Source organism: Ranitomeya imitator, chromosome 3 (assembly GCF_032444005.1).
Source record: "Ranitomeya imitator isolate aRanImi1 chromosome 3, aRanImi1.pri, whole genome shotgun sequence".
In the NCBI taxonomy this organism is placed as follows: Eukaryota; Metazoa; Chordata; class Amphibia; order Anura; family Dendrobatidae; genus Ranitomeya; species Ranitomeya imitator.
In genome coordinates, this window is record NC_091284.1 from 456,474,326 (window position 1) to 456,496,225 (window position 21,900).

General features: G+C 39.7%; 1 protein-coding gene across 1 annotated transcript in view; it reads right to left on the reverse strand.

The window, feature by feature from the left end:
* Positions 1-2,474: 2,474 nt before the first annotated feature.
* The window catches only part of GALNT17 (polypeptide N-acetylgalactosaminyltransferase 17), a 935,232-nt gene continuing 915,806 nt past the window's right edge, over positions 2,475-21,900 (reverse strand). Inside the window, exons 10-11 of the mRNA XM_069757424.1 lie at positions 13,620-13,787; positions 2,475-4,841 (exon numbers count right to left, since the gene is read on the reverse strand). Coding sequence (XP_069613525.1) covers positions 4,713-4,841; positions 13,620-13,787 — 297 coding nt within the window. The 3' untranslated portion in view covers positions 2,475-4,712. The remainder of the gene's footprint in view (positions 4,842-13,619; positions 13,788-21,900) is intronic.

Here is a 21,900-nt window from a genome sequence, read left to right on the forward strand (position 1 = left end):
AGTGGTGGAACTTGCACTATTGCTGACTGACTAAATACTTTTTTGCCCCACTGTATATATATATATATATATATATATATATATATCCTCACTTTTTTCTTTTAGTAAATACATTTATATTATCCCTGATTTGATTTGTGCCACTATCAAAATCATCCAACATACTTCATCGAGCAGGTAAATGTCATATCGGTAGTGTGATTACTTAAAAGCAGCGTAGGACATTGCGCGGTTGTGTATGCACTTATTGTGTATATTTGTTCTTATCTGATATTTAGGAACTGTCTACCAGATTACAGGAGTTATATTAAAATGCCACACAGGTCCATCATCTGTCAATGGAAATATAGGGGTTGTCCATGTCACTGGTAGCACAAAGGCTCTGGAAAAGCGCTATGGCGCCCCACAAAAAGAAATGTAGCAAAATCTGTGCTCCCCAATCCAAATGGCCTCTTCCCTTCCCCCACAGTGTATCTAAACACAATAAACATCCACATGTTTGGCATTGACACTAATAGTTGCCCAATAATTATCGCACATAGTTTCTCCTAAGAAAGATAAAACTTACATTTACATTCTTAAATCTTTAGGTTTCAGGCTTATTAACCTTTTAGAATGACTGATAAGCGCTGTAGTTGTTCAATAACCATAATATTAAGCACCAAAAATACAAATTACCAAATAATTGTGCACTCAATGTAGAAATGAATACGACAGACAGTTATGCTTTCAGCTACTGTTGGCCAAAAAATAACACTCTTTAGCCATTGTATATAGTGCAGAGCTGGATATCATGTACCTAAATTTGCCAAGTGCTATCAATCTAAGGATTTCCTAGTATGTGAATATAATGTAATAAATTCACAGTCTTTTGTTTTCTTCATTGTGGTTTGGTCTTGATTGAGAAGTTTGAAAACCTTGAAATGCATTGACACAATAAACTGCATTCATGCTTCACCTTTATGTGTGATTGTACCTTGGCCAGAGCGGATTCTGAACCACCATTTTTCTTATTTATTTATTGTAGTCTATTGCTTTACAGAGTTATCTAGTGATATAAATATAATGGTCTAGAACCATGGGAGCCTTTAGGCCAGGGGTGGGGAAACTCAGGCCCCAGGGCCATTTATGGCCCTCGATGACCTTTTATCAGGTCACCAAGTAGATTCTCAGGGACCGCATTCTTGGGCAGGGAGCTGTATTTTGATTGCCACCAGCTCATTAAGTTCTTCTTGCTCTGTTAGCACATACATGCAGTGTTCACTGCTGAACACTGAAGGGCATGCAATGAAAGATTACGTCCTGAAACTAGTGCCAGAGTAAGGATTTACTTTGTGAGCATCCCCCGAAGGATGATATAAATATCCAAATGGCCCTTGCAGAAAAAAGTTTCCCAACCCCTGCTTTAGGTGATGGATCCCACTGTATGCCTATATGACTGCATCTAAGGAAAATTAAGAAAAATCCTTTCTTCAAAATAGACTACAGAACTCTAGAATATTTTGATAAAAGGGTTTGTTTCAAACCAGAAATATGTAAATAAAATGACTTGCACTTGCTTTAGAGGGTGGAACTACTCATCATCTACAGCAGTGCCAGCAGCAGGTTTAAGTAGCATTGGCCACTGGAAATATGAGAAATGAATGACCCCGGAAGTATCTGCCGATATCCATAGCAATACATACATATATTAAAAAAATCATTACGCAGGCTGCAAGCGGTAAAAGCAATCTCCATCGCACTAGCGCCCTCTGAGGAAGGAGAGTGTCCGAAACGTACGTCAGGGTGAGTGCACGGACTCCGGGAACCCTCACACCTGTGCCGCTCCTAAGGTAATGCTCACCCTTTCGGCTATGTACATGTCCTTAGTGGCTAAGAATTTTCATGATATTATGTTGCCTTTGGTGATTGAACTCTATATTGGTTAGGTGCGGCATAAAATATTGGCAGACATGTTTACTAGTTATATTAACTTCTCCCTTTGACTGTTTTTTCTGACAGGGAGTGAATAATTTATTATGACCTAATAAGATTGAGGAGATAGGTGGTTCCCTGCATCCGTGCACTCTGGTTTATAGTTGTACTTTTTTACAGTGGTTGCACTCCATGTGCGCCTTTCTCATACCTGTACTATTGTTTGTTCCATTTATTGTTTAAATAAAGAATTTTCATATTATGATATTTATGGACTATTTTGATCGTTTTTTTCTGGCTTGTTTGCCCCCCTTGCTCATTTATGTCTAGCGACCAGTCCATGTTATTGTGTCCATTACTTTATGGATCAGCAGGTTAAATTTGGTAGATGATTTTGTTCACTAGTATTTGCCATGCTGAGCATTTTCAGTGAGTTTCTTGATTCATCATCTACAGCAGTGCGGTCATCACCAAATGCCAACTCTCCAGTAATTTCATTCTCCTGGATTCATACACATCATACAGAGTACCATATTTTAAAGATATCAAGCAAGTCTTTTCATGTTTTCATTATTTGTGAGCTGTTTTTTTTTATTGTTCCAGTTCCATTGAAATCAATACATTTACGCATGACATGTTTATAAAACAAATAAAAACATGCTTAGCAAATTTGCATATTAGACAATACCAGATCTTCAAATCAATAATGTATTCTTCCTCATTTACAATTTGAAGCTCAAGTGTGCAATGTTTTTATTTAGATGTAATTTTATCCAGTGAACATTTGGTACCCATACAGTATGATGCTAAATGCTTAGTTACTGCAATGAACACACATTAGATTGCTACTTTGTGTACCTGCTCTGTTGCCTTTATTAATTTACCGTCAGCTTTGGAATGTAACATTCTATAGAGTTGCGTAATAGCACTGCTTCATGTATCACCATTGCTATGAGCCATATTTAAGTAAGCCAAGTCCCTATTTCAATTTGTAATACCTTTGGTTGCATTTAGAGATTAATGGATCATTTAACATTTTTATTCACCGGTTTTCCTTAATTTTCTCCAAAAAATGTTTAATAATCCACTAGATTTCATGAAATGGTGCCAGGCAAGTTTTTCCTTTGTGAACCACAAATCAAATCTCATGCTTGAATTCGGGAGAAACCATGAACATCAGGAAATTTGACTCCAATTTGATTTTCTGCTGGTCGATCCGCTGATCTCTAGTTACATTGTGTCTTAAGATAAACACAGATTATACAGTTTATCAAAGAAGGGAGAATGGCACAAATATAAACAATGCCCACTTTTAAAGTGAGGCGATGAAATGAACTGAGCACATTTGTCAAACTTATGGGTGGCTTTCAGTCATTTTGTTACCACAGATTGCAAACATTCAGTTAAATGGGATTTTTAAACCGAAAATACTTCATATTGTCACTTGTAGGATTTGGTCCAACTGTCATTTTTTATGGGGAAAGAACAGTAAACTGCTGCCAGACTGATTTGGTCTGTGTGTCTACAAAAGCAAATGTATTGGGTGAATTCAATCTGTCTGATCCTTATCTTTCCCTGAAATCATCTGTCATGGTAGAGTTGGGAGCTTGTCAACCAGTACCTCCAAAACTGCAATGTGAGGGTCTACAAAGCTTTGAAAAGTTATCCTTGTATTGAAATGGATCTCTTATGATCTTATTGTGTTTGCTTCTAGAATACACTACAAATTATCTAATCAATCTGATTTAATAGGATGAAGAGCTACAATGCTGTGCAACCAAGCAACCATTTGAACAGTAGCATCAGAGTGTTCTACTATCATACCAGAGATTTTTGAGACCTTGGCATTGATGACTGTTGCTTAGGATAGGTCAATAATTTCCAACCATTGGGGATTCAACATCCATCATTAGCTAATCGTTAATTGAATAGGTAGTGGCACAGTTCCAACCATTGTGTAATATTCTGTAGTGGTCAGGAATTGGTAAATCAAGCTCTTGCCTATTTATTGAATGAGAGAGAGCTTGCAGTTGCATGGCCACTACACAGTCATAAATATTAAAGTTCCAGAAACCTCTTTTAAAAAAAGTTGAGCACACTAGTCACTTGGCCCAATACAAGCATTTTTATTATTATTTTATACTAACTGAGAAATCTTTTTTCTTTTCTTATACTCACATGAGAAACATACTTAACTAGTACTAATTTCATAAATCCTTTCAGTTACATGACCAAGCAATATTGCTGTTGCCTGTTCTGTACTGCCAAAATTGCGGTTGTAGCTCTGGCACCAAGTTCTAGTAATGCTTTTACATCCCAGTTTCTAATAGTACATAATGGTATATTGATTTGCAAACAGCTGGGGATACACATGCAGGGAGCCCAAGAGTTACATGTGGCTACAGAGTCACAGGTTTGGGCATCAATCGCTAAGATCTGTGTTCTCAAAAGAGCAAAAGAAGGAGCATTTAAAGAATGATGCATAAAAGACAATCGGTGTCTTCTGTATCATTTTTCTTTGTGCTGATATAATCAGGGAATTCAATAAATGTTAAGTCACAGAGCTTTCAGCTTTAAACTAACAATCAAGCATGCAAAATGGATAATTTTGGTACTGGATCATTTTAATCCCAAAGAATAAATTCAATGGATGCTGTTAAATAAAATTCTAAAGAAGAAACTTCGGATCCACTCCACAGTAGATATGGAATTACTCCTAGAGTTGATTCTGAAGTGATATCTCTTCAAGAGATTTAGTCTATAATATCTCCAGACAACAGATCACTCTGCATTTATTTTTATTTGATGAAGTTCTTAATAGTCCACCTTTGTCCTGTACAGCTCCGAAGAATCAAATCAATTCCTGCATTGCCCCTATTTTCAACTTCTAGACAGCGTCCTGTACCTTTATTCATTATTGCTCCATTCTGAAAGAAACAAGTGATAGAAAAACATTAAAGGAAATTTAATTTAATGAATCAATTACAAAAGATAAAAACTTTGCTTAATATAAAAATATATTACGCAGGCGCAGTAAACAAGACATCAAGTGATGTCAGTGGTCAGGCAGCGCGAACTGCGCATGCCCATGGCAGAATATGACCGCGCAGGCGCCTGGACAACTGAATAACGCCGAGGAGGCGGTGCCCTTCTCGCAGAGGGACGGCTGAGTTGTGTCTGGATAAGGGGGAATGACCTGCCCCCTGGACGATTTGAAGGTATGAGGGACCAAATTCAAAAGCAATTATTTCTGCAGTGCAATGAACAAGAACTAATGCAGCATTAGTGCTGCACAAGATGGCTCTTTTAGTTATAAACGCCTGGGGGGGGTGACAGGTTCCCTTTAAAGCCAAATTACACACAGAGATATATGTAAAGCATTTGTGGTTTATTTTAAATATTTGTTATATCTTGACACATTTTGTTATTCTAAAAGTAAGGGCAAGTTCACGTGTCACAGATTTGTTGCAGAAATGTTCTTTATATCGAATAGAGTCTGAAATCTATGTACATGCTGTGCTCCACAAATAGCCTTATTCAGTTCTACAGAGCAGATTTGCACTTGTAGATATTTCTGCAGCAGATCTGTGTGAATATAATGAGTAGGAGGATTTGGTGGCCACTGATGGTGAGAGATTCCCTATTTACAGTACATCCCCTTGCTATACTCTGCCCTTGGCAGTTATTGTGTTGTATTAATCCTCCAGGTACTATTTTCCTGCTTTATATTTTGATCTTTAATAAGCATATTATCAAATGTAACAATTAATATAAGTTTCTGTGATTTGCCTGTTTTAGTACAGCAAATATTTGAATTATTTAAAAACAAAACATCCAACAGCCACTTTTCCTAAACCTCTGCATTCTGATATCCCACTGCTAATTCTCCTAGAAATTTAAGAATAATATGACAATAGGGTGATTAAATTTGTTCTTTCTTTCCTTCCTCCCTTCCACCTTCCCCTTTCTTAACTTCTTTCCTTCCTTCTCTCTCTCTTCCTTTCTTTTCTTTCCTTCTTCTCTCTCCCTTTCTTTCTTTTAACTTCCTTTCTTTTCTTCTTTCTTTCTTTGCTTTTTCTTTCTTTCCTTTCATTCTTCTTTCTTTCTTTCTTTCTTTCTTTCTTTCCTTCCCTATTTCCTTCTTTCCTTCCTTCCTTTCTCTTCTGTCCTTTCTTTATTTCCTTCCTTTCCTCCCTTCTTTTTTTCTTTCTTTCTCTTTCTTTCTTTTGTTTTCTTCACTTCTTTCTTTCTAACCTAGCTTCTTTCCTTCCTTTCTTCTTTCTTTCCTTTCCTCCCTTCCTCTCTTTCTGTTATTATTTCCTTTCCTCATTCTTTCTTTCTTTCTTTCTTTCTTTCTTTCTTTCTTTCTTTCTTTCTTTCTTTCTTTCTTTCTTTCTCATACTCCTTGGCACATTTTTGATAAGAAGCTTCAGGGAATTAAATAATAATGCTAACATCCATGAATTCCATCCATAATTTCCCTGGAGCTTCTTGTGATCAACTACCTTTCAAGCCTCATGATGAACCACTATCCATGAGGAAATGTGTTGAAGGCAGCGTTGGAGTGGTACCTATATGCAGGCCCGGACCCACAGGATAATAGGGGAATCCTCCAGTAGACAACTGTATAGGAGTAAACCTCTTACCCCCAACATTTGCAGACGTTGGCTTAAAACATTTGATTCACTATGTGCAGACAAAGGTAGTATCTCATCGATCATTGAATAAACTACCCAGTGTATTACTATATAGAAGCAGATTTCAATATGTAAAATAGGGTAATATAATATTTGTATGAAGCTGATCAGTGGCCCCCAGAATCAATGTTACTGGTTGGTCCTTGCCACCCCAGTCTGATGCTGGCTATATTGGACTTATTTGTATTTTGAAGGACACCCTTGTTAACTGTTATTTGCAAATATACTTTTCCAGTTGTGTGACAAGTACCCTAATTATTAGTTAAATAAAAAGGGCAGCACACTGCAGCGCCAAAACATGTCAACTTGAAAAAACGAAATTTGAACTGCATTACTGCACTAGAAATATGAAAAATGAGAGCTTTTAGCGCACAAAAATGGCCAATTTTATGTGTACCTCGTAGCCACGTTAAGGCATCTCTCTTATACGAGGTCCTAAGTTTGACCTACCTCACTGAGAATAAACGTCTCCATCTGAATGGGTACATGCAAAAACCTCTTCTTGGACTCAAATTCTCTCTCTATGTGGAGGGGTATTGGACCTACTATAATTAAAACACCTGAAGCTAGGAGGCGGGGAGTGCACGATCAGAAGGCTAGAGAATACATTTCAAAAACCTGACCTGCACATCCAAACATAGACTGAGTGTGAACAGGTGCTGAACCCAGAGTCGCCAACTCGTATATAGTTAAATAAAAAGGGCAGCACACTGCAGCGCCAAAACATGTCAACTTGAAAAAACGAAATTTGAACTGCATTACTGCACTAGAAATATGAAAAATGAGAGCTTTTAGCGCACAAAAATGGCCAATTTTATGTGTACCTCGTAGCCACGTTAAGGCATCTCTCTTATACGAGGTCCTAAGTTTGACCTACCTCACTGAGAATAAACGTCTCCATCTGAATGGGTACATGCAAAAACCTCTTCTTGGACTCAAATTCTCTCTCTATGTGGAGGGGTATTGGACCTACTATAATTAAAACACCTGAAGCTAGGAGGCGGGGAGTGCACGATCAGAAGGCTAGAGAATACATTTCAAAAACCTGACCTGCACATCCAAACATAGACTGAGTGTGAACAGGTGCTGAACCCAGAGTCGCCAACTCGTATATAGTTAAATAAAAAGGGCAGCACACTGCAGCGCCAAAACATGTCAACTTGAAAAAACGAAATTTGAACTGCATTACTGCACTAGAAATATGAAAAATGAGAGCTTTTAGCGCACAAAAATGGCCAATTTTATGTGTACCTCGTAGCCACGTTAAGGCATCTCTCTTATACGAGGTCCTAAGTTTGACCTACCTCACTGAGAATAAACGTCTCCATCTGAATGGGTACATGCAAAAACCTCTTCTTGGACTCAAATTCTCTCTCTATGTGGAGGGGTATTGGACCTACTATAATTAAAACACCTGAAGCTAGGAGGCGGGGAGTGCACGATCAGAAGGCTAGAGAATACATTTCAAAAACCTGACCTGCACATCCAAACATAGACTGAGTGTGAACAGGTGCTGAACCCAGAGTCGCCAACTCGTATATAGTTAAATAAAAAGGGCAGCACACTGCAGCACCAAAACATGTCAACTTGAAAAAACGAAATTTGAACTGCATTACTGCACTAGAAATATGAAAAATGAGAGCTTTTAGCGCACAAAAATGGCCAATTTTATGTGTACCTCGTAGCCACGTTAAGGCATCTCTCTTATACGAGGTCCTAAGTTTGACCTACCTCACTGAGAATAAACGTCTCCATCTGAATGGGTACATGCAAAAACCTCTTCTTGGACTCAAATTCTCTCTCTATGTGGAGGGGTATTGGACCTACTATAATTAAAACACCTGAAGCTAGGAGGCGGGGAGTGCACGATCAGAAGGCTAGAGAATACATTTCAAAAACCTGACCTGCACATCCAAACATAGACTGAGTGTGAACAGGTGCTGAACCCAGAGTCGCCAACTCGTATATAGTTAAATAAAAAGGGCAGCACACTGCAGCGCCAAAACATGTCAACTTGAAAAAACGAAATTTGAACTGCATTACTGCACTAGAAATATGAAAAATGAGAGCTTTTAGCGCACAAAAATGGCCAATTTTATGTGTACCTCGTAGCCACGTTAAGGCATCTCTCTTATACGAGGTCCTAAGTTTGACCTACCTCACTGAGAATAAACGTCTCCATCTGAATGGGTACATGCAAAAACCTCTTCTTGGACTCAAATTCTCTCTCTATGTGGAGGGGTATTGGACCTACTATAATTAAAACACCTGAAGCTAGGAGGCGGGGAGTGCACGATCAGAAGGCTAGAGAATACATTTCAAAAACCTGACCTGCACATCCAAACATAGACTGAGTGTGAACAGGTGCTGAACCCAGAGTCGCCAACTCGTATATAGTTAAATAAAAAGGGCAGCACACTGCAGCGCCAAAACATGTCAACTTGAAAAAACGAAATTTGAACTGCATTACTGCACTAGAAATATGAAAAATGAGAGCTTTTAGCGCACAAAAATGGCCAATTTTATGTGTACCTCGTAGCCACGTTAAGGCATCTCTCTTATACGAGGTCCTAAGTTTGACCTACCTCACTGAGAATAAACGTCTCCATCTGAATGGGTACATGCAAAAACCTCTTCTTGGACTCAAATTCTCTCTCTATGTGGAGGGGTATTGGACCTACTATAATTAAAACACCTGAAGCTAGGAGGCGGGGAGTGCACGATCAGAAGGCTAGAGAATACATTTCAAAAACCTGACCTGCACATCCAAACATAGACTGAGTGTGAACAGGTGCTGAACCCAGAGTCGCCAACTCGTATATAGTTAAATAAAAAGGGCAGCACACTGCAGCGCCAAAACATGTCAACTTGAAAAAACGAAATTTGAACTGCATTACTGCACTAGAAATATGAAAAATGAGAGCTTTTAGCGCACAAAAATGGCCAATTTTATGTGTACCTCGTAGCCACGTTAAGGCATCTCTCTTATACGAGGTCCTAAGTTTGACCTACCTCACTGAGAATAAACGTCTCCATCTGAATGGGTACATGCAAAAACCTCTTCTTGGACTCAAATTCTCTCTCTATGTGGAGGGGTATTGGACCTACTATAATTAAAACACCTGAAGCTAGGAGGCGGGGAGTGCACGTTCAGAAGGCTAGAGAATACATTTCAAAAACCTGACCTGCACATCCAAACATAGACTGAGTGTGAACAGGTGCTGAACCCAGAGTCGCCAACTCGTATATAGTTAAATAAAAAGGGCAGCACACTGCAGCGCCAAAACATGTCAACTTGAAAAAACGAAATTTGAACTGCATTACTGCACTAGAAATATGAAAAATGAGAGCTTTTAGCGCACAAAAATGGCCAATTTTATGTGTACCTCGTAGCCACGTTAAGGCATCTCTCTTATACGAGGTCCTAAGTTTGACCTACCTCACTGAGAATAAACGTCTCCATCTGAATGGGTACATGCAAAAACCTCTTCTTGGACTCAAATTCTCTCTCTATGTGGAGGGGTATTGGACCTACTATAATTAAAACACCTGAAGCTAGGAGGCGGGGAGTGCACGATCAGAAGGCTAGAGAATACATTTCAAAAACCTGACCTGCACATCCAAACATAGACTGAGTGTGAACAGGTGCTGAACCCAGAGTCGCCAACTCGTATATAGTTAAATAAAAAGGGCAGCACACTGCAGCGCCAAAACATGTCAACTTGAAAAAACGAAATTTGAACTGCATTACTGCACTAGAAATATGAAAAATGAGAGCTTTTAGCGCCCCCCTTTTTATTTAACTATATACGAGTTGGCGACTCTGGGTTCAGCACCTGTTCACACTCAGTCTATGTTTGGATGTGCAGGTCAGGTTTTTGAAATGTATTCTCTAGCCTTCTGATCGTGCACTCCCCGCTCCTAGCTTCAGGTGTTTTAATTATAGTAGGTCCAATACCCCTCCACATAGAGAGAGAATTTGAGTCCAAGAAGAGGTTTTTGCATGTACCCATTCAGATGGAGACGTTTATTCTCAGTGAGGTAGGTCAAACTTAGGACCTCGTATAAGAGAGATGCCTTAACGTGGCTACGAGGTACACATAAAATTGGCCATTTTTGTGCGCTAAAAGCTCTCATTTTTCATATTTCTAGTGCAGTAATGCAGTTCAAATTTCGTTTTTTCAAGTTGACATGTTTTGGCGCTGCAGTGTGATGCCCTTTTTATTTAACTATATACGAGTTGGCGACTCTGGGTTCAGCACCTGTTCACACTCAGTCTATGTTTGGATGTGCAGGTCAGGTTTTTGAAATGTATTCTCTAGCCTTCTGATCGTGCACTCCCCGCCTCCTAGCTTCAGGTGTTTTAATTATAGTAGGTCCAATACCCCTCCACATAGAGAGAGAATTTGAGTCCAAGAAGAGGTTTTTGCATGTACCCATTCAGATGGAGACGTTTATTCTCAGTGAGGTAGGTCAAACTTAGGACCTCGTATAAGAGAGATGCCTTAACGTGGCTACGAGGTACACATAAAATTGGCCATTTTTGTGCGCTAAAAGCTCTAATTTTTCATATTTCTAGTGCAGTAATGCAGTTCAAATTTCGTTTTTTCAAGTTGACATGTTTTGGCGCTGCAGTGTGCTGCCCTTTTTATTTAACTATATACGAGTTGGCGACTCTGGGTTCAGCACCTGTTCACACTCAGTCTATGTTTGGATGTGCAGGTCAGGTTTTTGAAAAGTACCCTAATTATGTCTGCTGTTTATTGTGGATTATGTAGGCACATAACTTTCGGTAAATTAGCATTGATCAGCTATGGCACCATATGTTTGCTTGTTCTAATTGCGGATTTTCTTTGAGCATATTTTTGGCAGCAGGGTGGTGCAGTGGTTAGCACCGCAGCCTTGCAGCACTGGAGTCCTGGGTTCAATCCCCACCAAGGACGACATCTGCAAGGAGTTTGTATGTTCTCTCCGTGTTTGCGTGGGTCTCCTCCGGGTACTCCGGTTTCCTCCCACATTCCAAAGACATACTGATAGGGAATTTAGATTGTGAGCCTCAACGGGGACAGCGATGATAATGTGCAAAACTGTAAAGAGCTGCGGAATATGTTAGCGCTATATAAAAATAAATATTATTATTATCCTATGAAGAGTATATTTGGGTTACAATTACAACAGCAAGGGATAGTCAATAATTTTCCATGATTCGATGATTGTTTTTTCTGTCTTCTTCCAGTGTGGTGTGTAGGTTGTCAACCTCCTCCGTCAGGTATGGTGACATATATGGATTTTTGAGGAAGAGCTAATTGATACATTGCTTTTATAGCTTTGCTTCTTACACTTAATCACCACTACACCCAATATATATTTACATGCATAACGTTATCCTGGTTGTATATGCTGGTCTTGTGATTTTGTTACTAAGACCATCATAATTAGTTTTGCCAGCTTTTTGTTTCTGTGATTGGGAATAATGATAATAATAATTGCTACTAATAAAGTATATTTTATGGGTTTTCCTCATATGCTAAGCCACATTTTTGACAACCATAGTACAATGATATGCTTGATTTCTGCCACTGTTCACCATATTCATTTTTATTTCGTTACAATTGATAATTATTGATTAGCACAACATTAACTGTGTCTGAAAAGCAACAGAACTTATGCATAAACTAAATAAAATATTATGGAAAACATTTGCATTCAAGGTTTAAAATGCGAAAATACAGCTTTTTAAACTAAATAAATGATCAATATTTCATTATAGTGCTTTTAAGAAACTATTAAGAATAAGGTGTCCTGTGTGTGCACTATATGCCTTGTAGCCTGCATTTTCATCAGTTTTGACCTCTGTATCCTGGACTGGTGGTAGATGATCTGCAGTGATTTCTGCAATAAACAGCACACCACAGAGAAGGAGATGCCTGCTTTCTTTCACTTTTTAGTTCACAGACACAAGCTGCATCAACATTGAGTATATTAGACAGCAAACCTGAGCTGTGTTGATCTGAATCAACCTGTGATGTGAGGTAAACACTTGCTACAGAGCTTAACAGAATGTTTTTTTGTCTGACTCAGTCTGTCCCCCTTTCCTGCTGTTCACTCTTCCTCCCTTTCGTAGGGTATAATGGGCTGTGTCACGTGATACATGCAGTCTCCTCTGGGCAAGATGGACTTGAGTTGCTTTTTCAGAGTGGATGGTAAGTTCAGAAGGCAGATGAAGGTGAAGAATTGTCTGATTACAGGAGAAGGAAGCTGATTTCTCTGATAAGACACATTACAAATTTTTAGTTTAAAGGGAACCTGTCACCCCCAAAATCGAAGGTGAGCTAAGTACACAGGCATCAGGGGCTTATCTACAGCATTCTGTAATGCTGTAGATAAGCCCCCGATGTAACCTGAAAGATGAGAAAAAGAGGTTAGATTATACTCACCCAGGTGCGGTCTTGCTGTGGTCCGGTCAGATGGGCGTCGCGGTCCGTTCTGGGGCCTCCCATCTTCTTACGATGAGGTCCTCTTCTTGTCTTCATGCTGCGGCTCTGATGCAGCCATACTTTGTCTGCCCTGTTGAGGGCAGAGCAAAGTACTGCAGTGTGTAGGCGCCTGTGCACTGCAGTACTTTGCTCTGCCCTCAACAGGGCAGACAAAGTACGCCTGTGCTGGAGCCGCAGCATGAAGACAAGAAGAGGATGTCATCTTATGAAGATGGGAGGCCCCAGACCGGACTGCGACGCCCATCAGATCGGACGACCCGCCTAGGTGAGTATAATGTAACCTCTTTTTCTCATCTTTCAGGATACATTGGGGGCTTATCCACAGCCTTACAGAATGCTGTAGATAAGCCCCTGATGCCGGTGGGCTTAGCTCACCTTCGATTTTGGGGGTGACAGGTTCCCTTAAATCACCAGTACTATTAATTTATGCAAAGTTTCTTGTATGTACAGTTCCTTTTTGAATACAAATTCCAAGATGTCTCCTAATTGACCAATAGTAACTGATAGTTACCTGTATAAAACTCCAGCGTTTATGAAGTGTGCTTTTCACTTTATCACAATCCATAAGTTGGGGAAATTTATTTTTTTTGTTATCCACTAAGCAGCGGGTGTCAGGCAAGAGGATTGTGCTCCCTAGAGTACCCAGATGGAGGTAGCCTTCTTTTGTATATCTCCCAAGCTGTGAATACATATAGAAAATAGGAATTAGCGTTACTATCAGTGCTGGATTAAAACCTGTGCAGGTCCCTGGGAAGTAAAAATCTTGGGCCACCTAAATTAAATTAATTCCTAATATATTTTTAAATTTGCTAACAATCTTAATACACCAAATACATTTTATCACACAAAACAAAATTTAGATTAATCAAACTTCATTATGAGACAGAAAAGGAGATTAGCGAATATCCATCTCGTCCATAATCGTACATGTTCACAACGCTTCTACTTCTCTGTGGATGTCATATTATTATCTAGAGTCAGCGAGGACTCACAGCCATTTACCTCTCCTCCACTCCCACTGCCTGTTCTGGACAATCATTCAGTTGCTATGTTTGATAGCATAGATGAACCTCCTCGACTGCTCATTAATTCTTACATACATTCGACAGCTGAAACATCACTTCACTGCCACTTGCTGCAATGTTCACAACAGTGCTCTATCACCCCAGTCAGCATCCAATGTCAGCCGGCAGTGCTTGCATGCTGATTCTACGTTTCTTTCAATATGAAATCAATAGTATTTTTTATCTGTTGTGTGGGGCCCCAAAATATGGGGGGTCCAAAGACCAATGCATACTATACATAATTGACAATGATTACTATTAATGATGAGCGAGTGTACTCATTGCTCTGGTTTTTCCGAGCATGCTCGGGTGACCTCCGAGTATTTATGACTGTTCAGAGATTTAGTTTTCATCGCGGCAGCTAAATGATTTACAGCTACTAGCCTGGCTGAGTACATGTGGATGTTGTCTGGTTGCTAAGGAATCCCCACATGTATTTATGTTGGCTAACATATGTAAATCATTCAGCTGCGGCACTGAAAACTAAATCTCCAACTACTTACATATACTCGGAGTATACCCGAAATCTCAAGTACTGAGTATATTCGCTCATCACTACTCAGCACACAAAAAATAAGCCCTCACCCAACCCGAGATCACGAAAAATGGAGATGCTACGGAATATGGCACAATTTATTTATTTATTTTTTTAACAAAGTTTGGAATTTTTTTCACCACTTAGTGAAAAAAAAACCTAGATATGTTTGGTGTCTATGAAGTCGTAATGACCTGTAGAATCATAATGGCAGGTTACTTTTAGCATTTAGTGAACCTAGTAAAAATGCCAAAAAAACAATCGTGGGATTGCACTTTTTTGCAATTTCACTGCACTTGGATTTTTTTTTCCCATTTTCTAGTACACAACATGGTAAAACCAATGTTGTTGTTCAAAAGTACAACTAATCCCTCAAAAAGCAAACCCTCACACGGCCATATTGATGGAAAAATAAAAACATTATGGCTCTGGGAAGGAGGGGAGTGAAAAACGAAAACACAATACCTCCAGAAATTAAGGGATTAATAATGGGAAAAAAATGTTTTCTGAGGCCCTCCACTACATCTCTTCAAAAGGGTATTGAAGTGCCTCCTTCTAATTTTTGGCATCTCTTGCACTTAGTGCATACCCTTTACCAGTCTAGCAGACTGAAAAAAATGCTTTTCTGTGGCTTCATGTTCTACTTGAGGGAACATTTTTGGTATACTATCCAGTGCATTGTTGTGGGTTGTCAGATGGTCATCACATAGGGAGTTCTCACACTGCATACAGGATTTCAAAGCCGGGACAAGAGACTTTGTGCAGAGAGTACAGAAGCTCTGATCTCCTCAATATCATATCAGGCTGAGTAGATGCGAAACGCTCCACTATATTTCCCAACAGTGTTAATGAAATAACAGTCCTTGATGCTGCTACGTTAAACTAATCGCTTTTTTCAGGGCTAAATCAAATAGATTCTATTCTCTAATACATTAATACCTCTCTTATCTGCAATTCGTGTAGGGTGAGCTGTTGCAGAAGGGATAGCGTATTACAGCCATCTAGTCAGGGATTATTGCCTTATAAATCATAGTTCTTGCTGCTGCTTTTTTACATGCCTTAGACTCTGACAGATTCATGCTTTTTACGGTAATTTGTACTCAGAAATTTAATGAAACAGCTGCGGCTAGAAATACCCAACCGTTGCACTACTCTTAGGGTAAATGACAGAAAAACAGCTAGAAGAGCAAAAACCCAATAGGATAAAACGTAACCTTTACTTATAATATTAAAAGAGTGGACAAAACAGTACAACATATACACAAAGTGCTCACGCCGAAAACCGTGCTCATATAAAAACTGGTTTGATATGGACTTATAAGCTATATATTTTTGTTTGGTGGCCGTTGAAACTCCCCTGATGAATCTTCAAGACTGGAGAGGAAACGCATAGGGAGGCGCTATATCACATCTTACACGGTGGAGGGATGTCCATAGTGGGGCCTATTTGGGCCTGTCCTTGTTAGGACAGGAGTCATTGCTGGGGCACGACAGGGGATATATAGGACAGAAATCCCCCCGTTCCTTCATTACCCCACAACTACTGGACTCTCCCTGGGACCCTCCTGCATCGGTTTGGGTTCCTATCATCCATTATTGGTGAGATCAAACCAGTTTTTATATGAGCACGGTTTTCGACGTGAGCACTTTGTGTATATGTTGAACTGTTTTGTCCACTCTTTTAATATTATAAGTAAAGGTTACGTTTTATCCTATTGGGTTTTTGCTCTTCTAGCTGTTTTTCTGTACTCAGAAATTTATCAAAGCTGGGTGTGTTGCATGCATTCCTCCAGAGTTTGCTACTACTACGTCCAAGAACAAATCTGTTTAGGGCTGGTTAAAATCCGTTCTACATTCTACAATAACACATCTCTTATCTTCAGTTCCTCAATTGTGAGCTATCACAGTAAGGATAGCATACTACATCCATCTAGTCATGGATTATTGCCTTAAAAATTATAATCCTTGCTGCTGCAACCTAAAATAAATCAAGGTAATATCTATTCTATTCTCTATTAATACTGCTGTTAGCTCCGTTGAGTGCGAAGTATCACCTGTCAAACCAATCTAATCAGTTTTTATGAAGAGGTAAGCTATAGACTGGACCACGGTGAGTCATTGGACGTGGTATATCTCGATTTTTCCAAAGCGTTTGATACCGTGCCGCACAAGAGGTTGGTACACAAAATGAGAATGCTTGGTCTGGGGGAAAATGTGTGTAAATGGGTTAGTAACTGGCTTAGTGATAGAAAGCAGAGGGTGGTTATAAATGGTATAGTCTCTAACTGGGTCGCTGTGACCAGTGGGGTACCGCAGGGGTCAGTATTGGGACCTGTTCTCTTCAACATATTCATTAATGAACTGGTAGAAGGTTTACACAGTAAAATATCGATATTTGCAGATGATACAAAACTATGTAAAGCAGTTAATACAAGAGAAGATAGTATTCTGCTACAGATGGATCTGGATAAGTTGGAAACTTGGGCTGAAAGGTGGCAGATGAGGTTTAACAATGATAAATGTAAGGTTATACACATGGGAAGAGGGAATCAATATCACCATTACACACTGAACGGGAAACCACTGGGTAAATCTGACAGGGAGAAGGACTTGGGGATCCTAGTTAATGATAAACTTACCTGGAGCAGCCAGTGCCAGGCAGCAGCTGCCAAGGCAAACAGGATCATGGGGTGCATTAAAAGAGGTCTGGATACACATGATGAGAGCATTATACTGCCTCTGTACAAATCCCTAGTTAGACCGCACATGGAGTACTGTGTCCAGTTTTGGGCACCGGTGCTCAGGAAGGATATAATGGAACTAGAGAGAGTACAAAGGAGGGCAACAAAATTAATAAAGGGGATGGGAGAACTACAATACCCAGATAGATTAGCGAAATTAGGATTATTTAGTCTAGAAAAAAGACGACTGAGGGGCGATCTAATAACCATGTATAAGTATATAAGGGGACAATACAAATATCTCGCTGAGGATCTGTTTATACCAAGGAAGGTGACGGGCACAAGGGGGCATTCTTTGCGTCTGGAGGAGAGAAGGTTTTTCCACCAACATAGAAGAGGATTCTTTACTGTTAGGGCAGTGAGAATCTGGAATTGCTTGCCTGAGGAGGTGGTGATGGCGAACTCAGTCGAGGGGTTCAAGAGAGGCCTGGATGTCTTCCTGGAGCAGAACAATATTGTATCATACAATTATTAGGTTCTGTAGAAGGACGTAGATCTGGGTATTTATTATGATGGAATATAGGCTGAACTGGATGGACAAATGTCTTTTTTCGGCCTTACTAACTATGTTACTATGTTACTATGTTACCTGCTGGAAATCGGTGTTTATTCTGGTCATAGACATCTCTTCCACAGCACAGTCCATAAGTTAATTGCATTTTTCCATACACTCATTGACAGATTTGTGTTTTTTACGGTGATCTATACTCAGAAATTTATCACGGCAGGAAAAATTTGCTGACTTAATGTGTCCATTCGCAGTTTTGCGGTAGCATATATATGTAAGAGGTAGTGGTGGGAGACTATATGCATTACCACTTCTGAACTCTCCAGTGCTTTGTTTACATCCATTTCTGGGGACTTTTTGAAGTATGTTTGGGGTCATTGTCCTGCTAGAAGACCCATACCTTATTATGCAAACCCAGGTTTCTGACGCTACACTGCAACTCTAACTCCTTTGGGAATCTTCACATATCTATCATGATGCGTTTCACGTATTCAAGGCACTTAGTGCCAGAGACAGAAAAAAAAAAAATATCTTTGAACCCCCGCCACATTTGACTGTAACTACTGTGATCTTTTATTTGTAGTCCTCATTCCATTTACTGCAAACAGTAAAATGATGTGCTTTACCAAAAAGCTGCATCTTGTATTCACCTGTCCACAAGATGTCTGCTGGCCCTCTAACAATAGTGAGGGCTGACTGCTGGCCTCTAACAATAGCAATGGCTGCCTTATGGTCCTGTACCAATAGTGAGGCTGCCTGATGGCCCTGAAAAAAAAATTGTGACTTTCAGGGTCTCTCCTTCATAAACTAAACAGGATGTGTCTGATCATATCTCACACACCATGGCCAGATAAGGTAGTGAAATGTTAAAATTACATTTCCTCGTTAATGATTTTTTCACCATTGAAAGAAAAACAAATGTGCAAAACAGCATGAAAAAACACTATGTGTGAACACAGCCCAAGGTGTGGAGGAGCATTTTTTTCTTTTATGTATTTTGCCTTATATACAACTAATTATCCTTGAAAGAATGTTTCTTAACATTTTTTTAAATCCAATTTAACTTCGGATTTGTATGTATTATTGTCAGACCTCTAAAGTGGAGTAATACTTTAACAACATTGTTCTCAGCAGCGACCTGGGATTCAGAGATGCATTTGAGCTCTTCCCCATGCTGTTTCCATGCTTTTTCAGGGCTGTTTCTATCAATTGCAGAAGTTTTTAGACCACTCCAGACCTATGTGGGGGGGGGGGGGGGGAATTTTGGGGGAATGCACGAGTTTCCCATTGACTTCCATTATACTTGTTATTCGGGTCGAGCACCTGAGCATTATGATTTGCTTGTCTCTAGTAATGAGCACCCGAGCATTCCAGTGATTGCTCATCACTATGCCCTGCACATAAGATTTTTGAACAAAAAGAAAAATGGAGTTCCATACACATAAATTAAAAATGTATTTAAAAAAAATTGTGCTGAATATACACCTTTTTTGGTATTATTCATTAATCCCAGATCGTACGCTCTATTTTTGCCCTTTGAGTGATCCTTTGTTGCCAGTTTTCGGCATGGTGGATGCGTCCTGTGCATGCGCCCTGCACCCGCTGGAGGGGCCTCGCATGTCCGGCTTCAAGTTTCCAAGCGCGCATGTCTCTTGATGTCACCGGGGATTTCCCCTTGACGTGCGCTCTTGGTGAATGCCGGAGAGCAGGGCAACCATTTCCGGCGGTGACGGCAGTGCGCATGCGCAGTAAGGACACGCGCATAGTGAACGCCACTATAAAATGCTGGTTTTGGGCAAGCTTGACACATTCCCTTTTGATAAAGCATACGTAAAAAGCGCATCAGGTTGTGGATCCGGTCCCTTGGCATTCTGTTACATCCATCATGAATAAGCTTGTTGGCCATTAGATGCCCTGTTTTTTTCTCTTTCCCATCTTTTTCCTTTGTGGAGGCTTATGATCACTGTGACAGCCTTAGGAAAATGTGCTACTAGAGGGATATTTTGGTTAACATTGAGGTAAATACTGCCATTTATGAACCATATGTTGTTAAAATTTACAGTGCCCTGTACTAGCACCATGGTGATGGCTATTACTGGTTTATATGCCTGGGACCTATTTTTTGTTACTAGGTTCTTTTGTGCTCTTTGTTTATGCTTCGATTTGTGTAGTATCAATTGTAATAAAATGTATACATTTTTTAATTTATGTGTATGGAACTCCATTTTTTCTTTTTGTCCTTATTGTGTATTGGGAGTATACACCCATTATCCAGTTATTATATGGTTAGCTACATTCACTTACCTAGATTTTACTGTAAATTAAGTGGGACCCATATTCTTTCTGTGAGTTTGATGACATAAGATTTTTGGTTGGTCAACTGCACAAAATATTACACGTTTGGACAAGTTTTCTCTGTGTGTGATCAGCTTTAGACTGTGGTAATAAGATGCTAGTCACTACTGACTTATAGACTGTGAACAAGAGAAGTCAGACATTCCGGGGTGAGTTTTAACCCCTTTGCGACATGCGCCGTACTAGTACTGCACTGCCGGCACTGCATTTGTGCCAGCAGCAGTACTAGTACGGCGCACTGATCACCGCGGTCTCGTGCCGATCGCGGGCATTTAACCCCTCTGATGCCACTGTCAGTAGTGACAGCGGCATAGAGGGGGATCGCGCAGGGACGGGGGCTCCCTGCGCTCTCCCACTGGAGAAACGCGATGAGATCGCGTTGCTCCGGTGACCTGGAAGGAGTCCCCGGATCCAAGATGGCCGCCGGACTCCTTCCGGGTCATGAAATGACATGGCTAGCCGGCGCCTGCTGAGAGTTGCTGAGAGCAGGCGCCGGAAAGCCACCTAAGCTTGTCACTGCCAGATTAACGATCTGATCTAATACAGTGATGTCCCACCCTGGGACAATGGTAGAAAGTAAAAAAAAAAAATAGAATGTATAAAAAAAAAAAAAAAATCGCCAAATAAAGAAAAAAAAAATTTCCCAGTAAATCCATTTATTTATGTAAATTAAAAAAAACAATAAAAGTACACATATTTGGTATCGCCGCGTCCGTAACGACTCGCTCTATAAAACTATCCCACTAGTTAACCCCTTCAGTGAACACCGCAAAAAAAAAAAAAACAAGGCAAAAAACATTGCTTTATTATCATACAGGCGAACAAAAAGTGGAATAACACGCGATCAAAACGACGGATATAAATAACCATGGTACCGCTGAAAACGTCATCTTGTCCCGCAAAAAAAAAGCGTCATCAGGAGAAAAATAAAAAAGTTATAGCTCTCAGAATAAAGCGATGCAAAAACATTTATTTTTTTATATAAAATAGTTTTTATTGTGTAAAAGCGCCAAAACATAAAAAAAGATATAAATGAGGTATCACTGTAATCGTACTGACCTGAAGAATAAAGCTTATTTATCAATTTTACCACACGTGGAACGGTATAAACGCCCCCCCTAAAAGAATTTCAGGAATTGCTGGTTTTTGTTCAATCGGCCTCATAAAAATCGGAATAAAAAGCGATCAAAAAATGTCATCTGCCCGAAAATGTTACCAATAAAAATGTCAACTCGTCCCGCAAAAAACAAGATCTCACATGACTCTGTGGGCCAAAATATGGATAAATTATAGCTTTCAAAATGTGGTGATGCAAAAACTATTTTTTGCAATAAAAAGCGTCTTTTAGTGTTTGACAGCTGCCAACCCTAAAAATCTGCCAAAAAAAACTATAAAAGTAAATCAAACCCCCTTTCATCACCCCCTTAGTTAGGGAAAAATAATAAAATGTAAAAAAATGTATTTATTTCCATTTTCCCATTAGGGTTAGGGCTAGGGTTAGGGCTAGGGTTAGGGTTAGGGTTGGGGTTGGGGTTGGGGCTAGGGTTAGGGTTACCATTGGGATTAGGGTTAGGGGTGTGTTTGGATTA